General features: G+C 35.7%; 1 protein-coding gene across 2 annotated transcripts; it reads left to right on the top strand.

Annotated features, from left to right (window-relative positions):
• Positions 1 to 2,286: 2,286 nt before the first annotated feature.
• Positions 2,287 to 24,330, top strand: LOC103987594 (protein ALWAYS EARLY 2). 2 transcript variants are annotated; one of them, XM_009405934.3, is made up of 20 exons: positions 2,287 to 2,433; positions 3,519 to 3,650; positions 4,322 to 4,420; positions 4,597 to 4,659; positions 5,663 to 5,740; positions 7,522 to 7,714; positions 10,233 to 10,510; positions 10,587 to 10,941; positions 11,741 to 11,824; positions 13,662 to 13,945; positions 14,067 to 14,123; positions 15,350 to 15,670; positions 15,747 to 15,925; positions 16,169 to 16,451; positions 17,844 to 18,059; positions 18,146 to 18,310; positions 22,146 to 22,286; positions 22,373 to 22,588; positions 22,857 to 23,135; positions 23,978 to 24,330. In XM_009405934.3, the coding sequence occupies exons 2-20, from the start codon at positions 3,546 to 3,548 to the stop codon at positions 24,170 to 24,172; spliced, it is 3,591 nt and encodes a 1,196-aa protein (XP_009404209.1). In that variant the 5' UTR covers positions 2,287 to 2,433; positions 3,519 to 3,545; the 3' UTR covers positions 24,173 to 24,330. The 2 variants fall into 2 exon arrangements, with proteins under 2 accessions (XP_009404209.1, XP_009404210.1); XM_009405935.3 differs by having other exon boundaries at positions 7,525 to 7,714.
• The last annotated feature ends 609 nt before the right edge of the window (positions 24,331 to 24,939 follow it).

The raw sequence follows: 24,939 nt of genomic DNA on the forward strand, positions 1-24,939 counted from the left end.
AAAAAATATCTATTATTTATTAAACATTCAAAGCATTTGATAACTATACATCCACTCCGGATCCCTTTCTTTTGTTGTATTTTAAAAATACAAATGTATTACAAATTTGTCTCCCTTTCCAAATTTATTAAACATTCCAAAAAAATACTAATATCATAAATAAATAATTACGATGGAAGAAGAAAAAGATAAGGGAACAATTTGTCTCCCTTTCAGGAAGTTGTTGATGTTATAGATGGTGTATAAAGTGCATATGGTGACCTAAAGATGGGAGGTAGGTCCATTCCTAATTCAAAATTATTAATACTTTTCATTTGAAAGTGTTCTTAAAGATCATGTCACCGATGTCAAGAGATGATCAGATTTTGTGATGTATTACAAAAATTATATCGAAAGAGCGCTCGACAAATGGTCATTCGAGTCGACGAATGCTTAAGTTAGTGTCTAAAAAAAATTAAGGAATGCAAATGGTTTAGAGAACATATAATTGAATATAATATTTTGTGTAAAATATTATGCTTTTTCATAATATGCTTTGGTAATTGATAGAGTGGGAGCAAGTGATAATTAAATTGTATTAGTAGTTATACAAGACTATTCGAGTATTACTTAAGACATAAAAAGTCAAACTATTTAGTGTCAATATCATATCGAGAATTGGTATGGTCGATATATCAAATTAATAGAGCATTCGAGTATGTGTTTTTAAATATATGAGTGCAGTGTATTTTTGAATTTATCATAACGATAAGGAATCATTATATAGAAAAAATATGTTTATTCAAGAAATAAATTATAAAAAGTATTTATCGATTTTAGTGTGAGAGTAAGATATGAGGAGATAATAATGTGTTTCTTTTTTAGAGTCAAGAAAGGACAAAATAAATTATCTGAATTTACATAAGAAAACATATAATGAGATTTGTACTCGAGTTGAGGTTAACTCAAAATCAGTTATAATTATTCTCATATGATAAAGAATTTTATTTTATTTTATGAAATCAGAGTTATCTTGATTATTTATTTGATTGTTAATATCTAAGATATATATTTTTATTTTGAACTCCGCTTTTCCCACTCTCCCCCCCCCCCCCCCCCCTTTTTTTTTTACTATTTACAGCTATCATTTTACTATTTACAACACTATTTTTAATTTTTAAAATATTCTTAAGTTACATCTTTGTAAATATATGTAAATACCTTCTTCTTATTAATCATCATCTCTTCTCTCTCCTATCTTCTTATTTTACTCTTTCTCCTCCTCCTCCTCCTCCTTCTCTACTATTCATTTTCCTTTTTTTTTTCCTTTTAAATGATGACATCGAGGGGATGATGAGACAGTATCGACGATGACTAATAAAGACTTAAAAGGAAGGAAAAATATATATAAAATTTAGTAATATTATAATTATAAGTAATAAAAATAAAAAAATAATTTTAATTATTTTTTAAAATTATCAATGATAACGGATTGTCAATATAAAAAAAATCATGAATAATAGATATATTTTCATATCTTTCTTTGTATTTATCCTCGTTCATTTACTTATTTACTTCTGCTATCTCTTTCACTTTGTATTGGATTTATATGGGTCTAACTAATATTATAATTCAAAATTTCGGTTAAGATACAAAGAAGATGAAAAGGAAAATATTGTTTTGCTGTTTTTATTTTTTCCTTATCATCGAACTTGTTCTTACCCAATTGCTTCCTCGTATCAATCTCTTCCCTTTACTTCTCATCTTCAATTTAATTGTATTTTTCGTTCCACGTTTCCGCTATCTTAATTGGAGTGCCACTACGCAACTTGATATCACCAGTTTGCTCTGCTATTAACCAAAATCGAGTGGCTCATATGAAACTGTAGTGTAATTAAGGCATTAAAATTTCAAGAATACCCATCTCGTGTTCTTTCGGCCCTCTCAGCCAAATCGAGCGCAAACCTTTACCGCGGCCATCGTGGGCTGGCCATTCAAAATCGCGTGCCCTTTTTACATATCCCTACCCGTTACGATCGTACACCCTCTTTTATCCATTGCGCTATTGAAAGGAAACTTAAACCTGTGCTGGACCACACCCTTTTCTCTAATCATAGTATAGGTATGAATAACGGGTATGAGTTCCACTCGTGCCAAAGTTTATTTTGTTTCGAATCGCCTGCGAAGTGGCAGGCATCGGCAGCAGCAGAAGCAGATCTTTCCAATGCGCATATCTCCGAGCGCGGATCTTAAAGCTCATCATACTGCCGATTCCTCGTCCCTCTTTCTTTACCTCTCTCTCTCTCTCTCTCTCTCTCACACCCGCCGATTCCATCAAACAGAAACAAAGAAAAGCAAAAGGAGTCTCGCTCGTCTTCGACCGCCGGAGGAGGAGGTCGACGCTCGCATCACTCTCCAGCGCGTCGAGATTCTCCGCTTCCTCTTTCTTTCCAGGTACGCCCAGGATTTTATCAAATTTGGTCGCTCGATCTTGTGGTTCTCGTCCTCCGAATAGAAGGACAAGCCAAGTTTCTCCTTTTGATTTCGTCCTTCGCAAGTTCTCCCTTCAGATCGTGCCTCACAAGTCTTAATTGGTGCCGAAGCGACCCCTTCTTCCTTTTCCCTAACCTTTTTGGATGTTCGGCTCGCTGCCACTGAACCAATTCTTTTTTCTTTCGTTTGTAGAAGGGTTTGTATCCTTTTCTTTCTGGTTCTTCCGGACGTTTTGGCTATAGAATCTTTGGGTGATCTCAGTTCAAGACAGATCAGTTCGGCAAAGTCTTGTTTGAGATCAAGCTCTTTGATAATGCATGTTTCGTTCAGGACACCGTACCTCGCCGATCATCAAAATATGCTTTCTCTCTATATACTTTAGGAAAGATTCGTCTGAGATCTATTTTTGATGATCTTGAACTGTTCTAGTGTCATCGTCGGTCATTTCATATGCTCATTTGTGGATGTTCATGTTTCCGGACCTGTCTTGCCCAGATAGTTTGTTTGTTGCTTCTTGATAGGTTGGTTGGCATACCTGTGGAGATATTAGGATCTTAGCTTCAAAGGCGGGTCTCTTCTATGCATCATTCATCACCTTATCGCCGCAGTACATTCATCACCTTATCTTCTGTGGAGATATTAGGAACGAACTTTTGACTCTCATTTTAGTTAACATTATATGTCCGAAGTAAATTTTCCCACAAACTATATATCGAGGGACTGGCTCTTACATGAGATCCATGTGCTCTTAAATCTGTGATCTGAATTGTCGGATTATTTGAATCGGAACGAATCGGAACACGATGGTGGATGACCTCCATGCTACTCTTGTTTCGCTCCTCTATCTATTGTCAATGTTTTCTATCTCTCTATTCATCTAAAACTTTGTTTCGATTTAGAATGTGTAGCTTTATCAAATGGTCAGCCTTTGTCTTTTCTTTAGGTTGTAAATGATGTTTTATGTAATGCACTGCCTGTTTATTTGGGGTGATAAAAATGAACCTTCTCGATGAGCATCCACTGATGTTTTTCCATGCATTGATCAGACACAGGCAATATAGAAAGAAATTTTTATGGCTTCAACCAGAAAACTGAGAAATGTGAACAAGCGATTTGCTAAAGTTTTTGAAGACTGGTCTGAGAAGGATGAGACACCTCCAAAGAAAAGTCGAGCACGAGTAAGTTCTTATTTTATCAACTTATACTTTAGTTCATCACTTTCTATCGCATTGAATAATAGTGCATCGAGTTTCCAATCAATTTATGGTCCTCAAAGTCATATTCATTATTTCATATGCTTGTAAAGATTCCCAAACAATAAAGAAGCGGTTCAGTTTGGACAACTTTCTTCGTTATTCTCTCATATTACTTCCAGTCCAGTTGTGAGGGATAAGTCAATTGAGTTCATGTGCCAGATGAAGTTGTTAAAACAATCCATTCCACAGTTAAACCTGTGGCTCTTGTTCTTTGATTATACCTGAGGCGAAATTGAAGTTCCCATCACCTACCCATGCAAGAAAGAAATTTAAATTCAGAAAGCTCTACTAGTGGAGAAATCAGATTTTTGAGCATCTATAAACATGCCATCATTTCTCTCTCTAGGTTGTGAACTTTAGTGATCACAAAACTGTGCAAAAACAGGGATCCTATATGTAATACCGAAGGCTAGTTAACATTTGAGGAAAATGAACTTGTTCGGTCACATTTGAATATTATTCACTTGGACTCAAGCATATTGGTGTTTTTCATTTCTTAGGTGTAGAATTATAGGAAACTCTAAGGATGTGTTATACTTTTCTAGCTATATTCTGGTTCTTGGTTTAAAACATCTGGTGTCCTAACTATGCAGAAGAGGAAATTGTCTGACATGCTAGGTTCTCAGTGGAGCAAAGAAGAAATTGAGCGATTCTATGAAGCTTACCGCAAATATGGGAAAGATTGGAGAAAGGTATGATTGCTTTTTTGTCCTCTCCTAAACAAAAGGGAAAGAGAAGTGCAATGTCTTGCACTTGAAAAACGTAATATATATGTGATATGTAAGATGTGACTTGGTCTTATTAAGATAATAAGTTTGGAAATCAATATGCAACTTTGTAAATATTTTAAATCTTCCTGAATTTGTAGGTTGCTGGTACCTTGCGTAATAGATCATCAGAAACGGTGGAAGCTCTTTACAACATGAATAAAGTGAGTCTTTTTACCGATTCTCTATGTCATATTGTTGGAGAGTCATCATGTATTTGAGTTTCTTAAAAATCCAATTTGCTTTTAAGTTGCCTATCCAAGCAACTTGATGTATACAGTTTTAGTGATAATTATAAGTTTATTATGTTGAACCAGACATGAAAAATAATTCTGTAGATGAGGTATCATGTTTTCTCTGATATGTTGCTATGCTGGTCCTTTATCTGATTCCCGCATCCATTACATTCCTTTGTCAACCTTCTCAACTTCACATGCTTGTTGTTTTACATTGTATTTCTTGAGCTCACAAAGTTCTTCAACTGTTTAATCTGTTCATTAGAGACATGTGAGTCTGCACTCTCTGATATCTCTAGATAGAGTAATTCATTGACATATATGTAGTTGCAGATCGATGCGGTTGTATACATTGTCCTCTAATCATCAAATAGGTTGATATACATGATTGGAGGAATCATGGTATTAAATATTGGAAGATTCATAACAAATCATATCCTTGATTACCTAGTACAAGAAAAGAAGTTCCATATCTAACAATCATGGAGCATTTTCACTATGGAACACTCAAAATAAACCGAGTATTCCATAGTATAGTTATCACCATAAGCACATCAGTTATGGGTTATAAAGCTTTTTTTCAGAGAGATGTACCGGTGGCAATTTTTCTGTGATTTGTATTGGACTTGTTAGTTTTATCCGAGGTGGGCTTTTAGATATACAGGCTAAATTGCTCAGTCCATGTACCAGTCACCCACAACCTGCATTGCGCTGATTGATGCAATGCAGTAGATATACAGGGCCAGGCTCCCTAACACCTTGTATGTATTTCCTTGATTTAGATCTTTGACGTTTTATGAATCGTTTATGGATATGCAAAAAGCAAAATAATGAACCTCATAGTAATTTTTGTTTATGGTTAGGCATAGAGCATAGAGTAAACTTCATAATAATTTTTTGTGACTAACAAAAAATTGTTATGATTTTTCAGGCATATTTATCTCTTCCTGAAGGAACAGCTACTGTAGCTGGGTTAATTGCAATGATGACCGATCACTACAACATTCTGGTGAGATTGGAGATTGAGTTTTGTCTCCAGTTTTCTGGTACCAGTGATGCTGATGATTCTTATTATTTAATCAAGGACTTATTTGATCCAGGAAAAAAAATTCATAAATGAAAGTTGTTCTAGGTTTTTATGCCCCCACAACAAAAGAAATAAGTTCAAAATAATCATATGATGTCAAATTGTACTAGTGATTAAGAAGAATGGTCTTTTTGGACAAAGCCTCTGGAAAGCGATCAACTCTACTGAAAAACTGGCATGAGTTCATATGCATGTCTTAACTACACTGATCATGAAAGGAGTAACTGTTGAAGTTGACCCTTTAATCGAAAACTTGATTCTTCTTTGGTAACTAATTATTTTTTTCCACGAAAAAGTGCAATCTTACAGAAAGCTGAAGCAACGAAATTCTACAGAACAACTTCAGACATTTTTGTTGGCAATTGGCGCTTGTTGTAGTTATATTCTGTCCTAGAGTTCTGTCTCTGCTTTAATCCAGATATTACTGTTCCTACTAGTATTATCATGAAGTTTAGATCTTTTAGGGTTCATACCGTTACTGCAGTTCATAACAAGATTCAAAATTTCTTCAGCATGTGAATTAAACATGAAGAGTTCTGTCACTGTCACCGAGGTTTTGTATGAGATTAGTCGAAACCTGATACTATTTCTAATTTTTGTTGACTTTTTTGTTATAAACCAGTGAAGACATTGTGAATTCTTGGAGCTTCTAGACATTGTAATGCTTCCATACAATAACTTGAATGAAAATTGAACTTTTGAATTGCTCATCTCAGTACAAGTGATTACTTTTGAAGGATTATCTTATAAACATGTATTACATGCATGTTGATTGTTGTTCCCTTCTATTTTTTTGGATACAACTATTGGTTTGGTTATTAGGAAAAAAAAGTATCACATGGAAGCTACAATATTTCTAGTTAGTGTCTCATATTTTTGCTCCATCGTTCAATCTTTGTTTCTCCAGTTTAATTTTTTTGTCTTGGTGCCTAACTAATGGACAGTCTAATATTGTGGTTGCTACATCTTGTAGTTGTGCATTTAGCTACATAGTAACATTTTTCTTGTTTGGATTCTTTTATAATTTTCTCAACTTCTTAAATATTATTTACTACTACAAATTAGTTAATCAACTTCTTAAATATCATTTATTTCTTAAATAAAAGTTTTAGGAAAGAGTAATTGAATGAAGGATAAGATTTGAAATAAACATCTCTAAAAATAAATTTGGTTTTATACCCGGAAGATCAACATGAAGGTTATGGATTTGATTGATGGGCAGTTAAGAAACATCGTATGGAAAGTTTGTTTGTGTTGCTGAGATGAAAATGTTGAGATAGATGTGGAGTTACTAGAAAATATAGATAGAATTTTTTCATTCATGAACAATTAGCTATTGATTAGATAAACGAAGTATAATTGTTTAAGATGATATAGTCATGTGCTTAGAAGATCAACAAATGTGTTAGTTAGAAGAGATGAAATGATTATTAACTTAACAAATATGTAAATACTTTCAGCTTAACTAAGCATATGCCTCTTTACATATCTCTGCATGTATTCAACCCAAATAGTTGAGATTTTATGACTTTGTTGTTGTTGTACACTTGTATTATAAATTAGTTAACCATGCTAACATCCAAATGAAAAGCATCTCTTGTCATGTCTTTTGAGTTCTTAATTTTTGCTTTTACTTCTGATTGTGCATTTAGTTGGTTGGAAGTCTATAGTCTATAAGTCTAAAGCTAGGAACCATCAACTAGCAGGAAGGAAGTGATAGTGATCGAGAAAGTAACGATGTGGCAAAAACATATCAAAAACCTCAAAAGCGTGGTCGGGGGAAATTTCGACTTATGCCCAAGGGTTCTGATGGGTGCTCTCCTGATCAGTCACAATATCAGTCAGTTTCATCAAGATATGGATGCCTATCTTTGTTGAAGAAGAAGCGTTCTGGAGGTACGTGCTTTCAGCACTATTTTCTATGTCATTTGGCAATTGTATTTGCTCTAGCAATGGAGTGCCTGCAATTTAATTGAAATGGAGTTTTAATGTGCATTTTGTTCAAAGAAAGTATTGATAAAGTGACCATATGTTAGACCAAGAATTCTCCACCACCAGGGGTGTCTAGTTTTATAAAAATATTATTACAAGATAATTCTTCTCATTATTCAATTGCTTTGTTTTGTTGCCTCCTGTGCTGTACTCTGATCCTCCACATTTTGATTCTCTGAATTCTCTAAGCAACCGTTATTAGGATAACTTAGTAGATAGGGTTTGTTATGCTAGATGAATCTTTTGAGTTTCTTTTATCATTATAAAATGATTTTGTAAGGATTTTTACCTTTTTAACCATAATTGTTTAACCAACCTCTTCTTTGTTTCATCATGGTCCCAGATTATTGTTCTTGCTGCCTTCCCTATTTTCTTCCCTTCGTTTGATGGATGGAGTGATTACCCTCTTTCCTTTGTTTGTGTGTGCATATGAATGCATGAACACTAGTGGGTGTCTGTGAGCATATGTGATCATCAAGATATTTTTTTCGCCATTCTGATAAGATCATTTTTGAAAAGCATTTCGACCTTCTTTTTCTTTTTTATCGTATTTGTCAAAAGCTGCTATGTGCACTTTTTTCCATCAAGATTATTGATTTTTGGTAATCTTGTGTTAATCTTAGTTCAAGTTGGTGTATACTGTTTACTAACTAAAATATATTCTACCCTGTAAAATTGTCCATCAGATCACCACTAAGTTGTTCTGAGATATCCAAAAGTATATAAAAAAAATACCCTACCTTATGCCCATTTCCATTTTTCTTTCAAAAGAAAAAAACAAATCTGAAATAGGATGTGAATCCCCCTGATGGTTTTGATCATGTGTCAAACAGTCTGCGCATTCAGTCAGACTCAATGGTCACTGTTGTTTTGCCCTTGTTTTTTGGCACCTCATATCTTAAAACTTAAAAGGACCTGTTTGAATAACTGCATGACTCTGGTTTGCAGCTTCATCTTTGGTCAATCATGTCTCTCATCAAGATATATCACAACCACCAGAAGAACTTTCATCTAATATAATCTGAAAAGAGACATGTTTTGTTCTTATCCAAAGTTCCAATGTATCAACACTGCATAAATATGAATATTCAACAAAAACCTCCAAGATTGGTTCTTTGACCAACCTATCATGAGAAAACAAGAACAATGCATCCCAATATTCTAACAAAACTCAGCCCTTGAAGGAACAAATCTTTAGAACTAAATTCCACATCTTTGTGAGACCTGTAATTCCTGACGTCTACCGGTGAGCTCTCCTCTACTCGGTCGACGACTTTGGCATGGGCAAAATTAGATAGAATGGGAGAAGTGGAGGCAAAATGACACTTTGATGAGCAGCAAGAAGACAAAGAGCTTGATAAATATTTAGTTTGCTCGAGGTTTCAAGTTTCGGTCTGAGGGTCGGATTGGCTCCTGGTCAAACCGGTATGGGTCTGATATATGCCAGTATACCAACATATGATCTGACAATGTTGGTTGGCATGTACCAAAAGTAGGAGGGAGAGTAGAAGGGAGGAGTAGGAAGGAGGAAAAGTGGAGGAGGAAACCTGATGATAAAGCAGGGTGGAGGGGAGGAGGAGGGAATGGAGAGATTTTGAGAGAAAAAAAGGGAGATAGAAAGGAGCATGGATGGAAATAAAGTAAAAAAAGAAGACAACTATCAAAAGTTGTAAAAGAATAAAAAGAAGATAGGGGCACTGGAGTCCTGTCAATGGTTTCATATCCAACTCCATCCATACACATCTAGCTTTTTCAGCTTCTAAATAGGATGACATAATTGATGAGATGGACATAGAGAAGGATGGAGAGAGGGGTTGATGGGTTTCCTATCCAACTCCATCCCTACATATCTAGCTTTTTCATCTGCTAAACAAAATGACATAATCGATGGGGTGGATAGAGAGAAGGGTTGATGAAGGAAAGGACAAAGTAATATGAAAATAGAATGTCTTTTGGTGGCAAATATTGTTTTTGCTTCCCTTCAAAAAATATCTTCTGATGTGGCTCTCTATTAAACCTTATATGTAGATTCCAGTATGAGGCCATGTGAGCGCCTATGGGCTCCGTAAGAGAGCCTCATTGGAGGAGAAATTTTTTTTGTAGGATCATTGGTTTGCTTTTCTAGGTGCTTCTTCTGCCAGCTATATGAACCATATACTTCCTAGTCTGCTTTATCAGAATTACATGTCAATGGCAAGATCAAAATCAGCATTTATCATCTGTTCTAATGGGAAGGGGGCTCATGGAACATGTAGATCTATCTTGGATGGTTGTGCTGCTGCATCTGTTTATTGACAAGTAGCCAAGGGTGTCTGTTCTTGTTTTCTTGTGTGACTGTGAGCCTGTGGGTGATTTTTTTCTTCATATTGAATAAAATTGCTTTTTCTTCATATGAATAAAATTGATTCTGAAACTTTACCAGATTTATTTTCGGGGAATCAACCTCGTGCTGTTGGGAAAAGGACTCCTCGCATCCCTGTTTCAAATATGTATAGCAAATATGACAAGGAAAAAGCAACATGTTTAAATAAACAGTCTTCAAAGTCAGAGGTTAATGCTGTTGATGATGAAGGTGCTCACGTAGCAGCATTGGCTTTAGCAGAGGTTCTGCAAAGAGGTGGCTCACCGCAGATATCTCGAACACCTGGAAGCGGAGTTGATCACGTGAGGTCTTCTCCTGTTAGAAGCAGTGAACAAAAGGTAATTCTGTGATTCTTTTAATCTTGTTGCTTTGGTTTTGCCATCTTTATTGAAACACTCTTCCTGTCACATCTAGAGCGTCGAACAGGAGACAGACAGATCAAAGTTAATCATTCAAATGGATGATGATTGCCATGAAGCTAGTCTAGGAAGTAGGGAAGCTGAGAATGGAGTATTTGCTAGAGATGTTAAAGAAGGTGCTGGAGCAGTTGAAGCTCCAAAAAGAATGAAGAAGCGCCAAGGAAAGAGACCAAAAACTTTTGATACTGAAAACTTCCAAATTGATGATGATAGAGAAGCATGTAGTGGTACTGAAGAAGGATCAAGTGTCCGAAAAATTAAAGATGAAAATGACTTGGAGGTTAGAGACAATAAAGCTGCTCGTGGATCCAATGGTTCAAGGAAAAGAAGCCGGCAACTATTTTTTGGAGGTTTGCTGCAGATTGTCTTTGCTTTACCCTTCTAATTTTTCATGATTGTCAATGGTCTCAGCTTTTACATTTTCCTTGATGGATTTATGGCTATGATCATGTTCACATTAATTGTTTTGTTAGCTTGATTAACTAGGATTTGCAATTAATATCTACCTGATGATTTAATATTTCTTTATGGTACCTAGCAGTAAGAAATATTACTTTTGTACTTCTACATGCTGCACCAAATTACTTGTGTTCTGCATCTAGTGATTATCTGATGCATGTATACACACACACATATATATTTTCAAGATGGTTCATCTTGAAAAGTTGTTGCAAAACATTTGACAACAAGTTGGTTTTGTTTCAGCCCTCTGATAGTGATTATGAAGCCTTTATGTTAGCCATATGATCTTTTGAGTGATCCTTCTCAATTGTCAATACAATGTTGACATGCATATGACTGCATTTATTATTTTATTATTATGGGTTTAAAAGTTTTCAACCTTTTTTGTCGTTATAATAAAATGAGAGAAGTCAAAACCTACTTCTGGTGCAGTAAAGGATTCAGGAATTTGTATCTTGTAGTATCCTTGCCAAGGCTTTTAATATAAAGTCATTTCTTTTACTTATCATCTGTCTTTTAATACAAAGCCATCAGACAGTGGTTATGAAGCTTCTTTTCTGTCTTTGTGGCACTAATAAATTTTAAAAAAATACTGAATTTTCATTTTCATTGTTATTTATATTATATTTATATCGGATGATATGTTATTTGGACATGGTTGTTCACCATATTGGTTTTACTTTATAGATGAGAATTCTGCCCTGGATGCTTTGCAGACACTAGCAGATTTGTCTGTTAATATCTTGCTGCCTTCATCTGCTGTTGAGTCCGGTTAGTTTTTTTACCTGTATTCTTTTTTTGTTCATTTTCTCTAGATATGATTGTCGGAGAAATCAAGCATTATAATTCTTATGTTCATGTTTACACTATGATCTATTACTTTTGAATCATGTAAAAATAATTGTCTCCATAACTTTACTTCAAAAAGAACTTTTACATGTTATTGTCTGTTTCCTACATGTTCTTGACAACAGTGTGGAGTTGTACTGGAGTTTACATACACAAAGGTGTTACTGTTGAAAGTTCCCTACAATTATAATTTCTTCTCTTCTTGTTCGATTGGTAGATGTGACCAAGGATGGTACTTGCTTCTCTTCAACAAAGATTAGTTCTTAAATTGGTTTGAGCTAGAGAGTTAGACTTCTAATCCCAGGCTATACTCAAGCATGGTATCTCCATGCGACTATTGGAATTTGCCTTTTAATTGAGCCCGTTTTCATGTTCAATGCCGTAGTACAGAGGTCAAAATATAGTTTGTATATCACTTGATGTTTTTTTGTACTTTATACCAATTGAGAGTCTGTACCTGTAAGACATGTTTCAGAGATTTGCCATAACTATAGACTTTACCTGTAAGACATTATGCTTAGTGGACATGCCCAGGAGCAAATATTACGTAGTGGATGACTGATCTTAAAAATTTTAAGATGAAATCACTTGATGGCGTACTGAAAACATTATGCTTCTAGTTATATATGCAATGACAATTTAGTTTTAATGCCATACTTTGTAGAATTATTTTCACAGGGTACCTTTGTAGTTTTAATAACAACTATAGTGCCTTTTATTTTCCACATGAACTATTTATTATGTTTAACTACTATATGATGCATAATCATAATATAAAACTCAATCCAGGATCAACATCTACAAGTGCTGCATAAATCATTTCAACTTTAGAACCTCATGTGCTCCTCATCCTGCTCAATACAAAGGAAGTGGTAAAATATGGATCATCAAAGAGGAAAACAAATGACCCATCACTCATCCCTTTATCCTTCAAAAGATTTAAAATTATTCTTTGTGGCTTTGACGATAAATAGAGTCTAAACTCTAAACCCAGTAGACAATACACCCTGCTCTATCTTTTTCTGCCTTGGCCCAAATATTCATCATTTTAACCATTTATGAGCTGTTTTTTTTTAATTATTTGGCCTACTTTGCATTCGGGATCTCACAGTTATATGTGCCTAAGACTAGGTTAATGCTGGAAGCAAGGATTAATGTACTGAATGCAGTGGCGGAATACTATGTGCCGCTATACTAAATGTGGACTAACACATGTCAGACTGCAGCTATGGAATTATAATGCACCACTATATTATGTGAATCGCATAACGTGGTAGACATTTGTGCTTGTGTTCACTGGCATGGGAATGGTCAATGGATCTTGGTTCTTACTTAGAAGTTTGCTACCAATTGTTGAATTCAGAAAGTCATGTAACATGGCAGGCTTTTGCCTGTGTTCATTCTCATGTTCATGGCACAAGCATCTTCGTTCTTGCTCAGAAATTTTGCTAATAATTTCTTAAGTATGAAGTCATGCAAACTCTGAGGTACTAGATCAGATATGATTTTTCTTTTTTGATGATTGGTGATCAACTTTGCCTATCCTGCTTGACATGTGTAGGAAATGTTTTTACTTCTCATCTTTATTATGTTAGTCTATTGTGCAAGCATCTGCACGGATACTTACATGTGCATATTATACTTATTTTTGTTGTCTATTTCCTGTTCTCTTTGCTTCACATTTCATTCTTATTTAGAATTACTATTATAAGCATCTTACACTTGGAGTTCCTCTGTTTCTTATTTGTAATGTGTCCAGAATCGTCAGCCCAGGTTAAAGAACAGACAAATATTGATACTGATGAGAAGCCTGATATACCTGAATCATTGCCTTTAAATTACAAAAGAGATAAGTCTAAAGTTTCAGGGAAAAAGGAGAGAAGGCATTCTGCAGGTGTTGGTTCCGATACACTTTCCAGGAGAAGTTCAAAAGTTGTCAAGGGATTGCAACGTGACTCAAAAGTTATTGCTGAGATGAATCAGCAAGCTTGCGCATGTATCAATATGACAGAGAAGAGAAAAGGGAAAACTTTCTCTGGGAAAGTAAGAGATGCAGCCATTTCAGTGTTTTTGCTTTGTCTGATTTTTGCAGTTAATCATACTTATAATTATCTTTGTGTTATAAGGTTCCTTGATTATTTGACCTGTTATTTACCATTGGCAGATACCAAAATCTGAGTTCAGCAGTGAATCTCAAAAAAGTGAGCTGCAGAAAATGGAGGTACTTTAGCTTTCCACCATTGCTTATATAATTTGATTTTGCTTTTGAATGTCATTTTGCTGAAGGTTCAGAATGCTTTAGTATCTTAGTTTCTGCAATAGGATCCAACTAAAATTTATCTGTTGTTCAGTAATCTGTGAGCAAATTATTCCATAGAGATGGTATCTGATATAATATCCACTAGGTTCCAGAAAACCATATGCTTTCCTGAATCATATGATTCGTGAGTCATGAAATACTTACCTAATAACTCAAATAGAGTAAGGACTGCAATAGTCTCGAGGGACGTCTGCGAATTTTTTTCAATGCGTTTTCTTTTACAAAGTTACTTTCCTTTTTAATTCTTTAAATAATTTGGTGAAAACAAAATTTATTAGGTTCTTGTGGAAACATGAGTTTGAACCAATTCTGGAATCTGTAACAATAGGTTTGGACCTCAGGTTGGTTTATGATCCATGCTATTCATGCTCCCTTTTAGTACCTTGTCCAACGGCACTCCTTTTGGGGACCATTATATCTAATCCCATGGATGCACTTTTTATTTGAGTTTTCCTTGTTTTATGATATTGTTGTTGATGTGTTAATTTTGTCTTTGTAAAATGGATTATGTGGTTTTAGTGAACGGTTTGTCAGGCATAAACTTTTTACTTGTTTTGATTGGTTTATAAGTTGCAATGTTATGTAGTCCCATTTTCACTGATAATGTCATTGTTATTTCTTTGAAAAGGATAGTCATAAATTGACAATCAGATTTTGCATATGAAATTTAAGATGGCAAAACTTAGTATAACTATGTTAACTGTACAATTCTCTGGTTTGGCAACATAATTTGCACAAACTACCCACCAGTAAACTAGGTTGGTTTCGCACTATGATGGCTGAAGCTACAAATCTTCCTAGGATCAAAATTTTAATTGGCATATTTGCTGATTCAAAGATGTTGTTTGAACTTGATTTAAAGATTCTCTATGGTGACTTGAAATTAGCTCACAAATTCTTTATTTAAAATTAGTGGTGATTGTTCTCCTTAATCTTGGATGTTATTCTTTGTTTTATGTGTTCTGCCTCATGGCTTAACATCATAAGTTACTGTTTCTGCTATCGAGTAATATTGTCTGTCTAAGGTGCAGTCTTTTGGCCCTGCCCATGTTTACCTTTTACATTGTACATATCTCCTTCCCTTAAAACTGTATAAGTGTTCAAATTCTTGCTCACTTTTTTTACAGGTTTCTGCTGAAGAAGGGAAAAGATCAGTTGCTAAGGTTAGACGTGTTAGTCAAGTTAGTCCATTGCTAAGGCAAGGGAAGTTTGTTAAACCCCCAGAGAACTCTTCTTCTGTCGCTGATTCTGGAAGAACAGTTACTGATTTAAGCAAAACAACTCGTTTGGCAATTGAAAACCAAGTTAATTTGCTTACAAAACATAGAAGTCGTCGAAAGATAGGCCTGCAAAAAGCACCAGCCTGGAAGGATTTTAAATCCAATGATATGGGAGATAATTGTCCTCATAAATACTCCTATGCAGTCAACAGGATTGTTGAGCCTAAGGTATTTATATTTTATGTTCTGGTCAAAGTTGTATTTTTAATGATATTTTAGTAATGTCTTATTTCATTCATTGCAGGAAAATCTTTCTCACTGCCTATCATCTAAACTGTTGCGTAGATGGTGTATGTTTGAGTGGTTTTACAGTGCAATTGACCATCCATGGTTTGCCAAAAGCGAGTTTGTGGAGTACTTGAATCATGTGAGGTTGGGCCACATACCTAGACTAACTCGTGTGGAGTGGGGTGTCATACGAAGGTATAGATTAACTTAAAGTCTAAACTATTAGTTCTGTCACGATCCATCCTGATGGGATAACTGACCTATCAATTTCTTTTGGCTCAAACTATTGGCCAAAATGCTTAAGTTGAAGTTGATAGTAGTACAACCATTAGTCCCTTATAAGTCTATCTTAATCTTTCTTACTTTCGATGTGAGACTAATTGGGGTGTTACAAGTTCTGATTTTTACTTTAGTTAAACTATGCTCTTGTTATTTCAGTTCTCTTGGAAAACCACGTCGATTATCTAAACAATTTTTAAAGGAAGAAAGGGAGAAGCTGGAGCAGTACAGAGAATCAGTTAGGACACATTATGCTGAGCTTCAAGCTGGTCTTAAAGAAGGCCTCCCAACAGATCTAGCTCGCCCTTTATCAGTGGGACAACGTGTGATTGCTTGTCACCCTAAAACAAGAGAACTTCATGATGGAAGTGTTCTGACAGTTGAACGTAGTAGGTGCAGAGTTCAGTTTGATCGGCCTGAGCTAGGGGTTAAGTTTGTAATGGTAATCCTTTTAGTTTTTAAGATTTCCTGTTAAATTACCTATTATCTAGTTTTGATTTGAAGTGTTTCTGAATCTTCTATGTTTTTTTTTATTTGTTGCCCAATTCTTTTTTAAACCATGTGAAACTATTTGTGACAACCTTTTGGTTACTCGCAAATAACTTCTCAAATTAACCCCACTATCTATATTATTATTGTTGAATAGTGTGGTTTGACGAAGCCAAAACCATAGTGATAAAAGGTTGAATATCAGTTGCATGAACTCATTGAGGATAGTACACCTGGTACTTCTGAAAAGCATTATTGTCCGAAGTATTCTGTTAATGACTGGTATTTTCTAATTGTGAAAATGATTCATTGTAATTAAATCTCACAAATTGTGAATGTCAATTTGAAAGTGACAACCAGCATCTTGAACAAAATTCATTGAGCTTTCCTTTTTCATTACTTTTTATCTACTTTATGGATGTGTTTGTGTTGGCTTTTTTACTCGGATTATGATGACCTGTACCTTAAATGCATCCTCAATACCTACTGCCACTATAGGTTTGCATTTCTGCAATTCAAACTTCTTGAATCTGGAAGTCATATTTACTACCTTGGTGCATTAACAATTTGAGATAATATGCTTGTGGCTTATCTATTGTGTATTGGGTTGCTGATTATGGCTCAGCACCTAGCAATAAATGGCAACTCCGTGATTCTCTGGTGTCTATTGCCTGTGGTTCATTTATTGTTGGTCATCATTATCCACATTCTCATGAACTTCTATCTAAACATTACCTCTATGGGAGTCTGCATCATCTGCTTCTTGGCCTTGTTTTTATTTCATTTGGTCACCTTCTTGACCAGTGTTTTTCATCAGTACTACAGGTCAAGATTTGTCCCTGCACTTGATACTCTCCCATATCTTCATTTTGGTAATACTGTCTAGCTTTCTTTACTAACTTGTATCCTTTTTCCACTAACCAAGTCTTATTGTGTATATTTATAATAAAAATTCTTTAGAATTGTGTTTCACTAAGAATGCTTTTTTTCCTTGAGGATTGCTTAGTTCATTTAGGCAGTGTCAGTGTGGGGTACCGGGTTAACAGAAATTGTACCATAAAAATAAATACTTGAATATCTAATTGTTTCTTGTATGCAGATTCAATATTGCTTTCTCTTTCACTCTTTTCTGATTACTAACCAGAATAACTTTTCTGATTTTATCGCTTAGGTAAAATTCTAGCGTTATAATGATTTTAGTCTTGCCATTCCAATGTGCTTTTTCTTGTAGTGAGATGCTCTCTTAACAAGTACTAGATGGAAACAAGAACTGAGTGCTAGTTTCCTAATACCATTTCTTATTACTGAACTCTTAAATGACATGCTATCTTTTACTTTTTTTCAGGATATTGACTGCATGCCACTTAATCCATTTGACAATATTCCTGAAACTCTTAGACCACAGAATATTGTTATTAACAGACACTGCAACACCTTCAAAGATATGAAATTAGAAGATCCTCCTAAGGATTGGAGAACTGGAAGTTTTGACATTGCAGATGGGCGTACTCATACTTCTGCTACCAGTTATCAAATGAATACACTAATGAAGCAGGCTAAGGTTCTACTTTTATTATACTTTGTATTCTTGACTCTTGAGGAGGATGGAATATTAGATATTCATTAACCAAAGTGTGCTTCTGGCAGGGGGACACGATTGATGCCATCGTACAAGCTAAAGCTACCGTAAATCAAGTTGCTGTTGCTGCACAACAGGCAATGTATAATCAACCTTGTACACTATCACAAATTCAGGAAAGAGAAGCTGATATTAGGGCTCTTGCTGAGTTATCTCGTGCACTTGATAAAAAGGTAATGATTCTACAAATTCACACTTTTTTGTTCCAATTCCCAATAGTGAAAACCTCCACTATGAGTTGGTTTTACTTAGGTAACATGACTTTGAAGTGTGCAATCCTGATCTTTAGTAGGCGCCACAGTACTTGATTCCACCTGTGGATCCCAGTTTCCAAATCAAATGAGAAGATCATCAAACCAGATTGAACCCAAGTCAAATCTTAGTTAAGTTTTGCATCAGGATCCGATGGAGTCCTAACTAGCCCTCTTACCTAGAGGGAGGCCTAGATATTCTTAGATTAGGCATATACGTATATCTTTGTTCTTATTCTCAGAGATATTTTTTGAAGGTCTCGAGTCCTATTTAGAAGCAAATCGGTACTATATAATAGGGTTTGCTATACCGATGCGTACCGCTCGGTATGGGAGGTACGTATTGGTTTGACAAGATACCGATACATGGACCGCCCTCTATCGAGCGGTACTGGTCACTTGACCCCGTATTGGGTGATATGGGGCTTGTACCGGACTGTAATGGTTGAAATCCGATCGTTATCGGCCTGTATCGGTCAGTAACGGTCGGATCGTTACCAATCAAGGGCTGAGATTGCCCTATCTTAAACGGTCAATTTGACCGTTTAAGGCTTAGAAAAAGGGTTTTAAATCCTTTCCTCCCTCTTCTTTCAACTCATTTCACTCTCTCAATTTCTTAAGTTCTTTCAAACGCATTTTCACTGATCTCTCTCTTATTCTTATATTTTACTCTCATAAACTCAACAAAGTTACAATTTGTGGATTGAATCAAATTTAGGAGACTAATTTGGGAGGATTGAGAGGAAGAACATTCTAATAAAGAGGTGTATATTCTCTTTCTAGATTTTTGTTAATTTATGAGATGATTAAATCTATTCTATGCTATGTATGACTTAATGTCTAATATGTTGTTTGATAGTAGAAATTAGAATAGTGTTAACTAGAGAGAAATTGAGGTCTCTAATATTGTGATTAGTGTGTTTAATATTGATTTTTTTGAATTAGACACTTAATAGGTCAAATCTTTGTATTTCAGCATATTAAGAATTGGATCATATGTTTGTAATAGTATAATAGGTTAACTAAGTTTTTTATGTTGTAATTAGTGATTTTAATGATGATTTAATTAAAATTTAATCTATATTGGGTCAATTTAATATAATCGAAAAAGATATATGATATTATTCCTTCGTAATTTACATTGTTTTTGATAAAATTATACTAAATTTATATTTATTTCTAATTTAAAAACCCTAATCTAACTTTTATTATTATTATTATTTTTAGATATTTTTGAAGGTTTTTTTTTATGATTTTGGGTGTACCGTCGATATGCCCTAGCGTACCATCGGTACACTTCGATATGTACCATACCGAGCAAGGCTCGGTACACTGGTACGGATCGAAATTATAATCCTTGGTATATAATATAAATTAAGTTAATTATTTTTCTAATTAGACTCATATTTTTGTAGGTGTTTTATGGAGATTTTGTTGGGATCCGAAATATATATATTTTTCTTATGAGCAGTTAAGATTCAGTTTATACCCACACTGCTTAGAAGATATGAATAAAGGTTTTGTGAGCCCCTAGACACAACAGATCATCCTTGTTCTTTTCTTCTCTCTTTTCTCCTTTCTTATTATTACTGTTAATGGATTGTGTCCTCCTCTTGAAGAAGGGAGACACTTGATAGAACATGCTAAATCCTATTAATCAGTGGCAGCAGTGTCTGGTTGCCCACTTTCATCTGCCATCCTTGCAGCTGATTTCCAAATCTTATGCCATGAGAGCATGCAATGGTAAAGTGATAGGAATATAAGGTTGTTCAAGCCACTTTCGTGCATCTGTCTTCAGTGAGAATCTATTCAATGAAAACTCACCTTGTTGATCCACCTCAATAGTGATCTCCAAATCTTCTGCTGTGAGAGCTGTAATGCATTTTTTTTGTTCACCTCATGTAGGTTATCATTCTAAAGCTACAGATGCTTCTTATAATTGCGGTTACCGTATGTGCATGCTGGTTGATATTTAAACCAACTGTTGGACTATACATCTGTCCATTTGGACCCCTGGTTGACACAAGGAACAAACAACTTCTCTCATTTACTCCTAAGCTTGCAGAAATTTCTTCTTGATCTGAAGGATAGCATCCTAGTGCTAAAGTTTATTTTGATTTGCTGCAATATCTCTTTTAATGCCAATGTAGCATTTATATTAGTATAACTGATACAAAAATTTGGGGACAGTTGTGATGATTATGGTATTATAAACTATAAAGCACTTAGTGTCTTTACTTGTCTATCTTCAAGACACTTGCGCTTCTTCTGCCCCTCAAGCAATCTCACCTTTGTTTTTTCATCAAGCTGTTGTTACCAATCTTTAGTCATCCTAGTTGCAAACAGCTATGCACACTTACTCAGAGTATCTGTTTTCTGTTAACTGTTTGTTCCTTTTGAAGGGTCACTAAGGAACACCAAGTGCGATGGTAGGACTCAGTGCTATATGATAAAGTCATTTAATTTTTTTAGTTTAATTAATTGTATAAACAACCATCTTTTTAAACTCTATTCTGCTTTGTTTCTATATGCTTCTGTTTGGTTGGAAGTTGGAACAAGGTTACATCTCTACATTACCAGTGATTTAAAAAGGTGCTCGGGCGCTCGCCTAGGCGCTCGGGCGAGGCGAGGCCCGAGCGCCTCGCTAAACTTCCAGGCGGCGCGCTTCTAAGAGGCGCCGCCTGGGCGCTCGCCCGAGCCTAGGCGCTGGGCGCTTTGGGCAAGCGCTTGGGTTAAACCAGGCGACCGAACCAAGATTTTAGGTCTGGTTCGGTCTCCGATGGTTAGTTGGTTCAATCGAACCAACTAAAACCGATATCAGCTGTCGCTGCCCAACCCTAACCCTGCTCGTTGCCGCTCCCGCGTTCGTTGCTCGCCGTTGTCGTTGCACGCCACTCCTGTTGCTCGCCGCTCGCGCTCCTAATCCTACTCCTGCTCCCGCTGCCGCTCGCCGCTCCCGCTCCCGTTGCCGTTGCCTCCTTACATTCCCGCTCTCGCTGCCGCTGCCTCCTTACACTCTCGCTGCCGCTTCCTATTTTCTCAGTCAACAGTCAGCACCCCCTTACACTCTTCTTTCTTCTCCTTCTGTATACTGTTAACAGTATACAATGGTATACTATTAACAGTATACTGTATATTATTAATATTATTAGGTTTATTTGAAATTATTAATTTTTAATATTATTAATAGATTAATAATATATTATTTTTATTTAAAATTTTAAATAATTATATTTATTAATTATATTATATATTTTTATATTTTAGCGTCTCGCTTCGCTCGGGCGAGCGCCTGGGCGAGCGCTTAGCGCCTTGGGTGTTTTTGGACCTTAGCATCTTTTGGCGCCTAGCGCTTTTTAAATCACTGTACATTACTAAAACTAATACAATTTTTTAGATTCCTTTGTATAACCTGTAAACCCTTAGCTAGCTGTAACTTTATATATGAGAGATTGCTGGGTGAAGGCCTTTATGGATGCTAAAAATAGAAGATTGCATTGGTTCCCTCAAGAGATTCTCTAATTTACTCCCTTTATCTTCTTGAAGTCTCAAAATGGCAAATAATCACCTAAAACCAAATTTGACACCAATTGCATTAAATTGAAAGCTTTCAGTCTGATTCTGTAGTTTAATTTGTCATCCTAGTGTTGTCTGGAAGCTTGCACTGTCTCATACCTCTCGACTTCATCACTTATTTACAACAATTGCTAAGTCTATCTTGTAGAAATCCTTGAAGTTAATGGAGATGCATTTGCAGGAAGCTCTGTTGATCGAATTGAGAAATATGAATGAAGAAGTCTCAGAAAAGCAGAAGGATGGTGATACCATAAAGGATCTGGATCATTTCAGAAAGCAATATGCCATGGTACTTGTTCAACTACGAGATGCTAATGATCAGGTAAACATCTTTGGAGGATTTAAATCCACATTTGACTTTAATGATATTTCTCAAGCACGAATCTGACCTTGTTATCTGGATTTTAGGTTGCTTCCGCCTTGCTTTCTTTAAGACAGCGTAACACATACCATGGTAATTCAACACCCCCATGGACCAGGCCAGTGGAAAATGCAGGATCTGTTGGATCTCCAGAGCCATTCAACCCATCTGCATTTCCCAATCAGGATATGGGATCTCATGTAAGGGAAATTGTTGAAACTTCTACACAAAAAGCAAGGACAATGGTTGATGCTGCTCTGCAGGTACATTTGGTGCTGTAATGAGTCTGTTCTTTTCAAAAGATATGAAGATTCTTGGTTTTTGTTAGGTATTGTGTGCTAAATTGAAGAATCAAACTTTCTGGATCAGATGCATACTTGATCTTAATCTACTTATGTTTTCATCGGACTCCTCTTGATATTAGCTTTTTTCCCTTGAGTTTTAGTTGATCGGCGTCTTTAAAATTTCTTTTGTTATATTCAGTCTATTAACTGAGACTAATAATTCTTATTGTCTTGGTATGCTTCTCAGGCAATGTGCACACTAAAGGAAGGAGAAGATGCATTTACCAAAATTGGACAGGCTTTAGATTTGACTAATAATCGCAACACTGGTTCTGGTATATTGGGAGTACATGGGCCTCCTAATCCAGGACATAGCAACACAACAAATCACGATCATCCAGCTAGCACATTTGACATCACAACAGTTCATGCACTTAGTCCAAAAACCAACAATTCATCTGATGCTGATCTTCAACTTCCTTCGGAGTTAATTTCATCATGTGTCTCGACACTTCTCATGATACAGGTAATCTTTGTTGGTGTGTACTTATTATTTATCCTTTCTACTGAGAATAATTGGCCATTTAAGTGGCTGGGTTTTTTCTTTACTTTTGAAGGTCTCAGAGGTTCAGGCACGAGTTCGATAACATTGTTAAACAAACTGTTAGGTTACTTTATACGTTGATATTTTATCAAGAGGATATTCCTCCCTCCTACACCCAACCACGTTCAAAAGTTACGGTTGATAACTTGGAACTGCCAACTCCAAATATTTTAATTGAAGCCTGAGTCCTAGATATTCTAGTGATTTGCATCTGACTTGTTAAAATTTTTTTTTCTCATTGTCAGTTTATCAGCTATGCTTTAGAAGACAGTATAGAAACTGACACAATGAGGAAATGCAAACAATATTCTCACTCGTCTGATCTTGTTAAGATAATTATTTCTTCCAACTCTGCATAACTTGGAGACATTTGTCTCTGGAAGGGACATCCTGTCAATTACTTCTTGATGGGTTTTTTAATCTTCCAACTCTGCAATGATCTAGTTTTTGTTTCTGTATTTCTTACATGTACAAAAGAAGATGTGTTGGTGCCTTTTTACCACCAAACATGGTCATTAAGATCAGTGTTTGTTTCCTTATTTGAGTTAAAGTGTCGTTTTAGGTTTTTGTCACAACAATTTTTTGGGCAGCTTGACATGACAATATGCTGGAGTACTAGCAATTTTGGTTTCTCTATTCTTTCAAACTTATGCATGTATGCGTGAATTATTTGTACATATATACAGTTACGTCTTTTGATCATAATGTGTCCTTTCAATTTTCCATTTATCTGTTCTGAGTCATGTTGTGGATTGCTTGTGCAGACGTGTACGGAGAGACAGTACCCACCTGCCGAGATTGCCCAGATTCTTGATTCTGCTGTCACAAGTTTGCATCCATATTCTCCACATAATCTACCAATTTACAGGGAGATTGAGACATGCATGGGTATCATCAAAAACCAAATATTGGCTCTGATACCAACTCCAACCACGGCCGCCCCTGAAATCACAACATGATAAGCGTTCACTACTTTTTTTTGTCTCTGTACTACCTTCCTTCTTGGTGTAGTGCTAGTTTGTATTATGATAAATAGCCCCCCCCCTGTTATTCAAAATGGGGTCTGTGCAACATTCCATTCAGGTATTTAAATCAAAGCTTTTACGCTTCTTGTTTCCCTCTTTCTCATCTTCTTATGCCCGTTAACAGATGATTCCCTTCACTAATGTAGATGACAATAGGATGTCGGCGCAGATACCTGACCTTAATAAGTTGGATAGGAAAGAGTCCCATACTCCTGTTTATTGTGTTGTCTGGGTCGCAAAAGCGCCGCATCATACTGTAGTTTATTTTTACTTTTTAAACTCTGTTCCATAGAGAATGAGATGGCTCACTCGTGCCGTTGGATCTCCTCGCATCCCCGTCATCAGCCACTCAAGTTTATCCATTGGCTTAGAGTTGTCCAACCCAAATCGATTGTCATCGCTGTAATTGATAATAATAGCTACTTAAATTATGTTACCAAGATCTTTTATTGTATCAGTAGTGTTCTCACTACAAAAAAAATCAGTCGCGACCAGAATCGATTGTCTTAGAGTTGTCCAACCCAAATCGATTGTCATCGCTGTAATTGATAATAATAGCTACTTAAATTATGTTACCAAGATCTTTTATTGTATCAGTAGTGTTCTCACTACAAAAAAGAATCAGTCGCGACCAGAATCGATTGTCTTAGAGTTGTCCAACCCAAATCGATTGTCTTATGTTACCAAGATCTTTATCCATT

This window comes from Musa acuminata, chromosome BXJ3-6, assembly GCF_036884655.1.
Source record: "Musa acuminata AAA Group cultivar baxijiao chromosome BXJ3-6, Cavendish_Baxijiao_AAA, whole genome shotgun sequence".
Classification (NCBI taxonomy): Eukaryota; Viridiplantae; Streptophyta; class Magnoliopsida; order Zingiberales; family Musaceae; genus Musa; species Musa acuminata.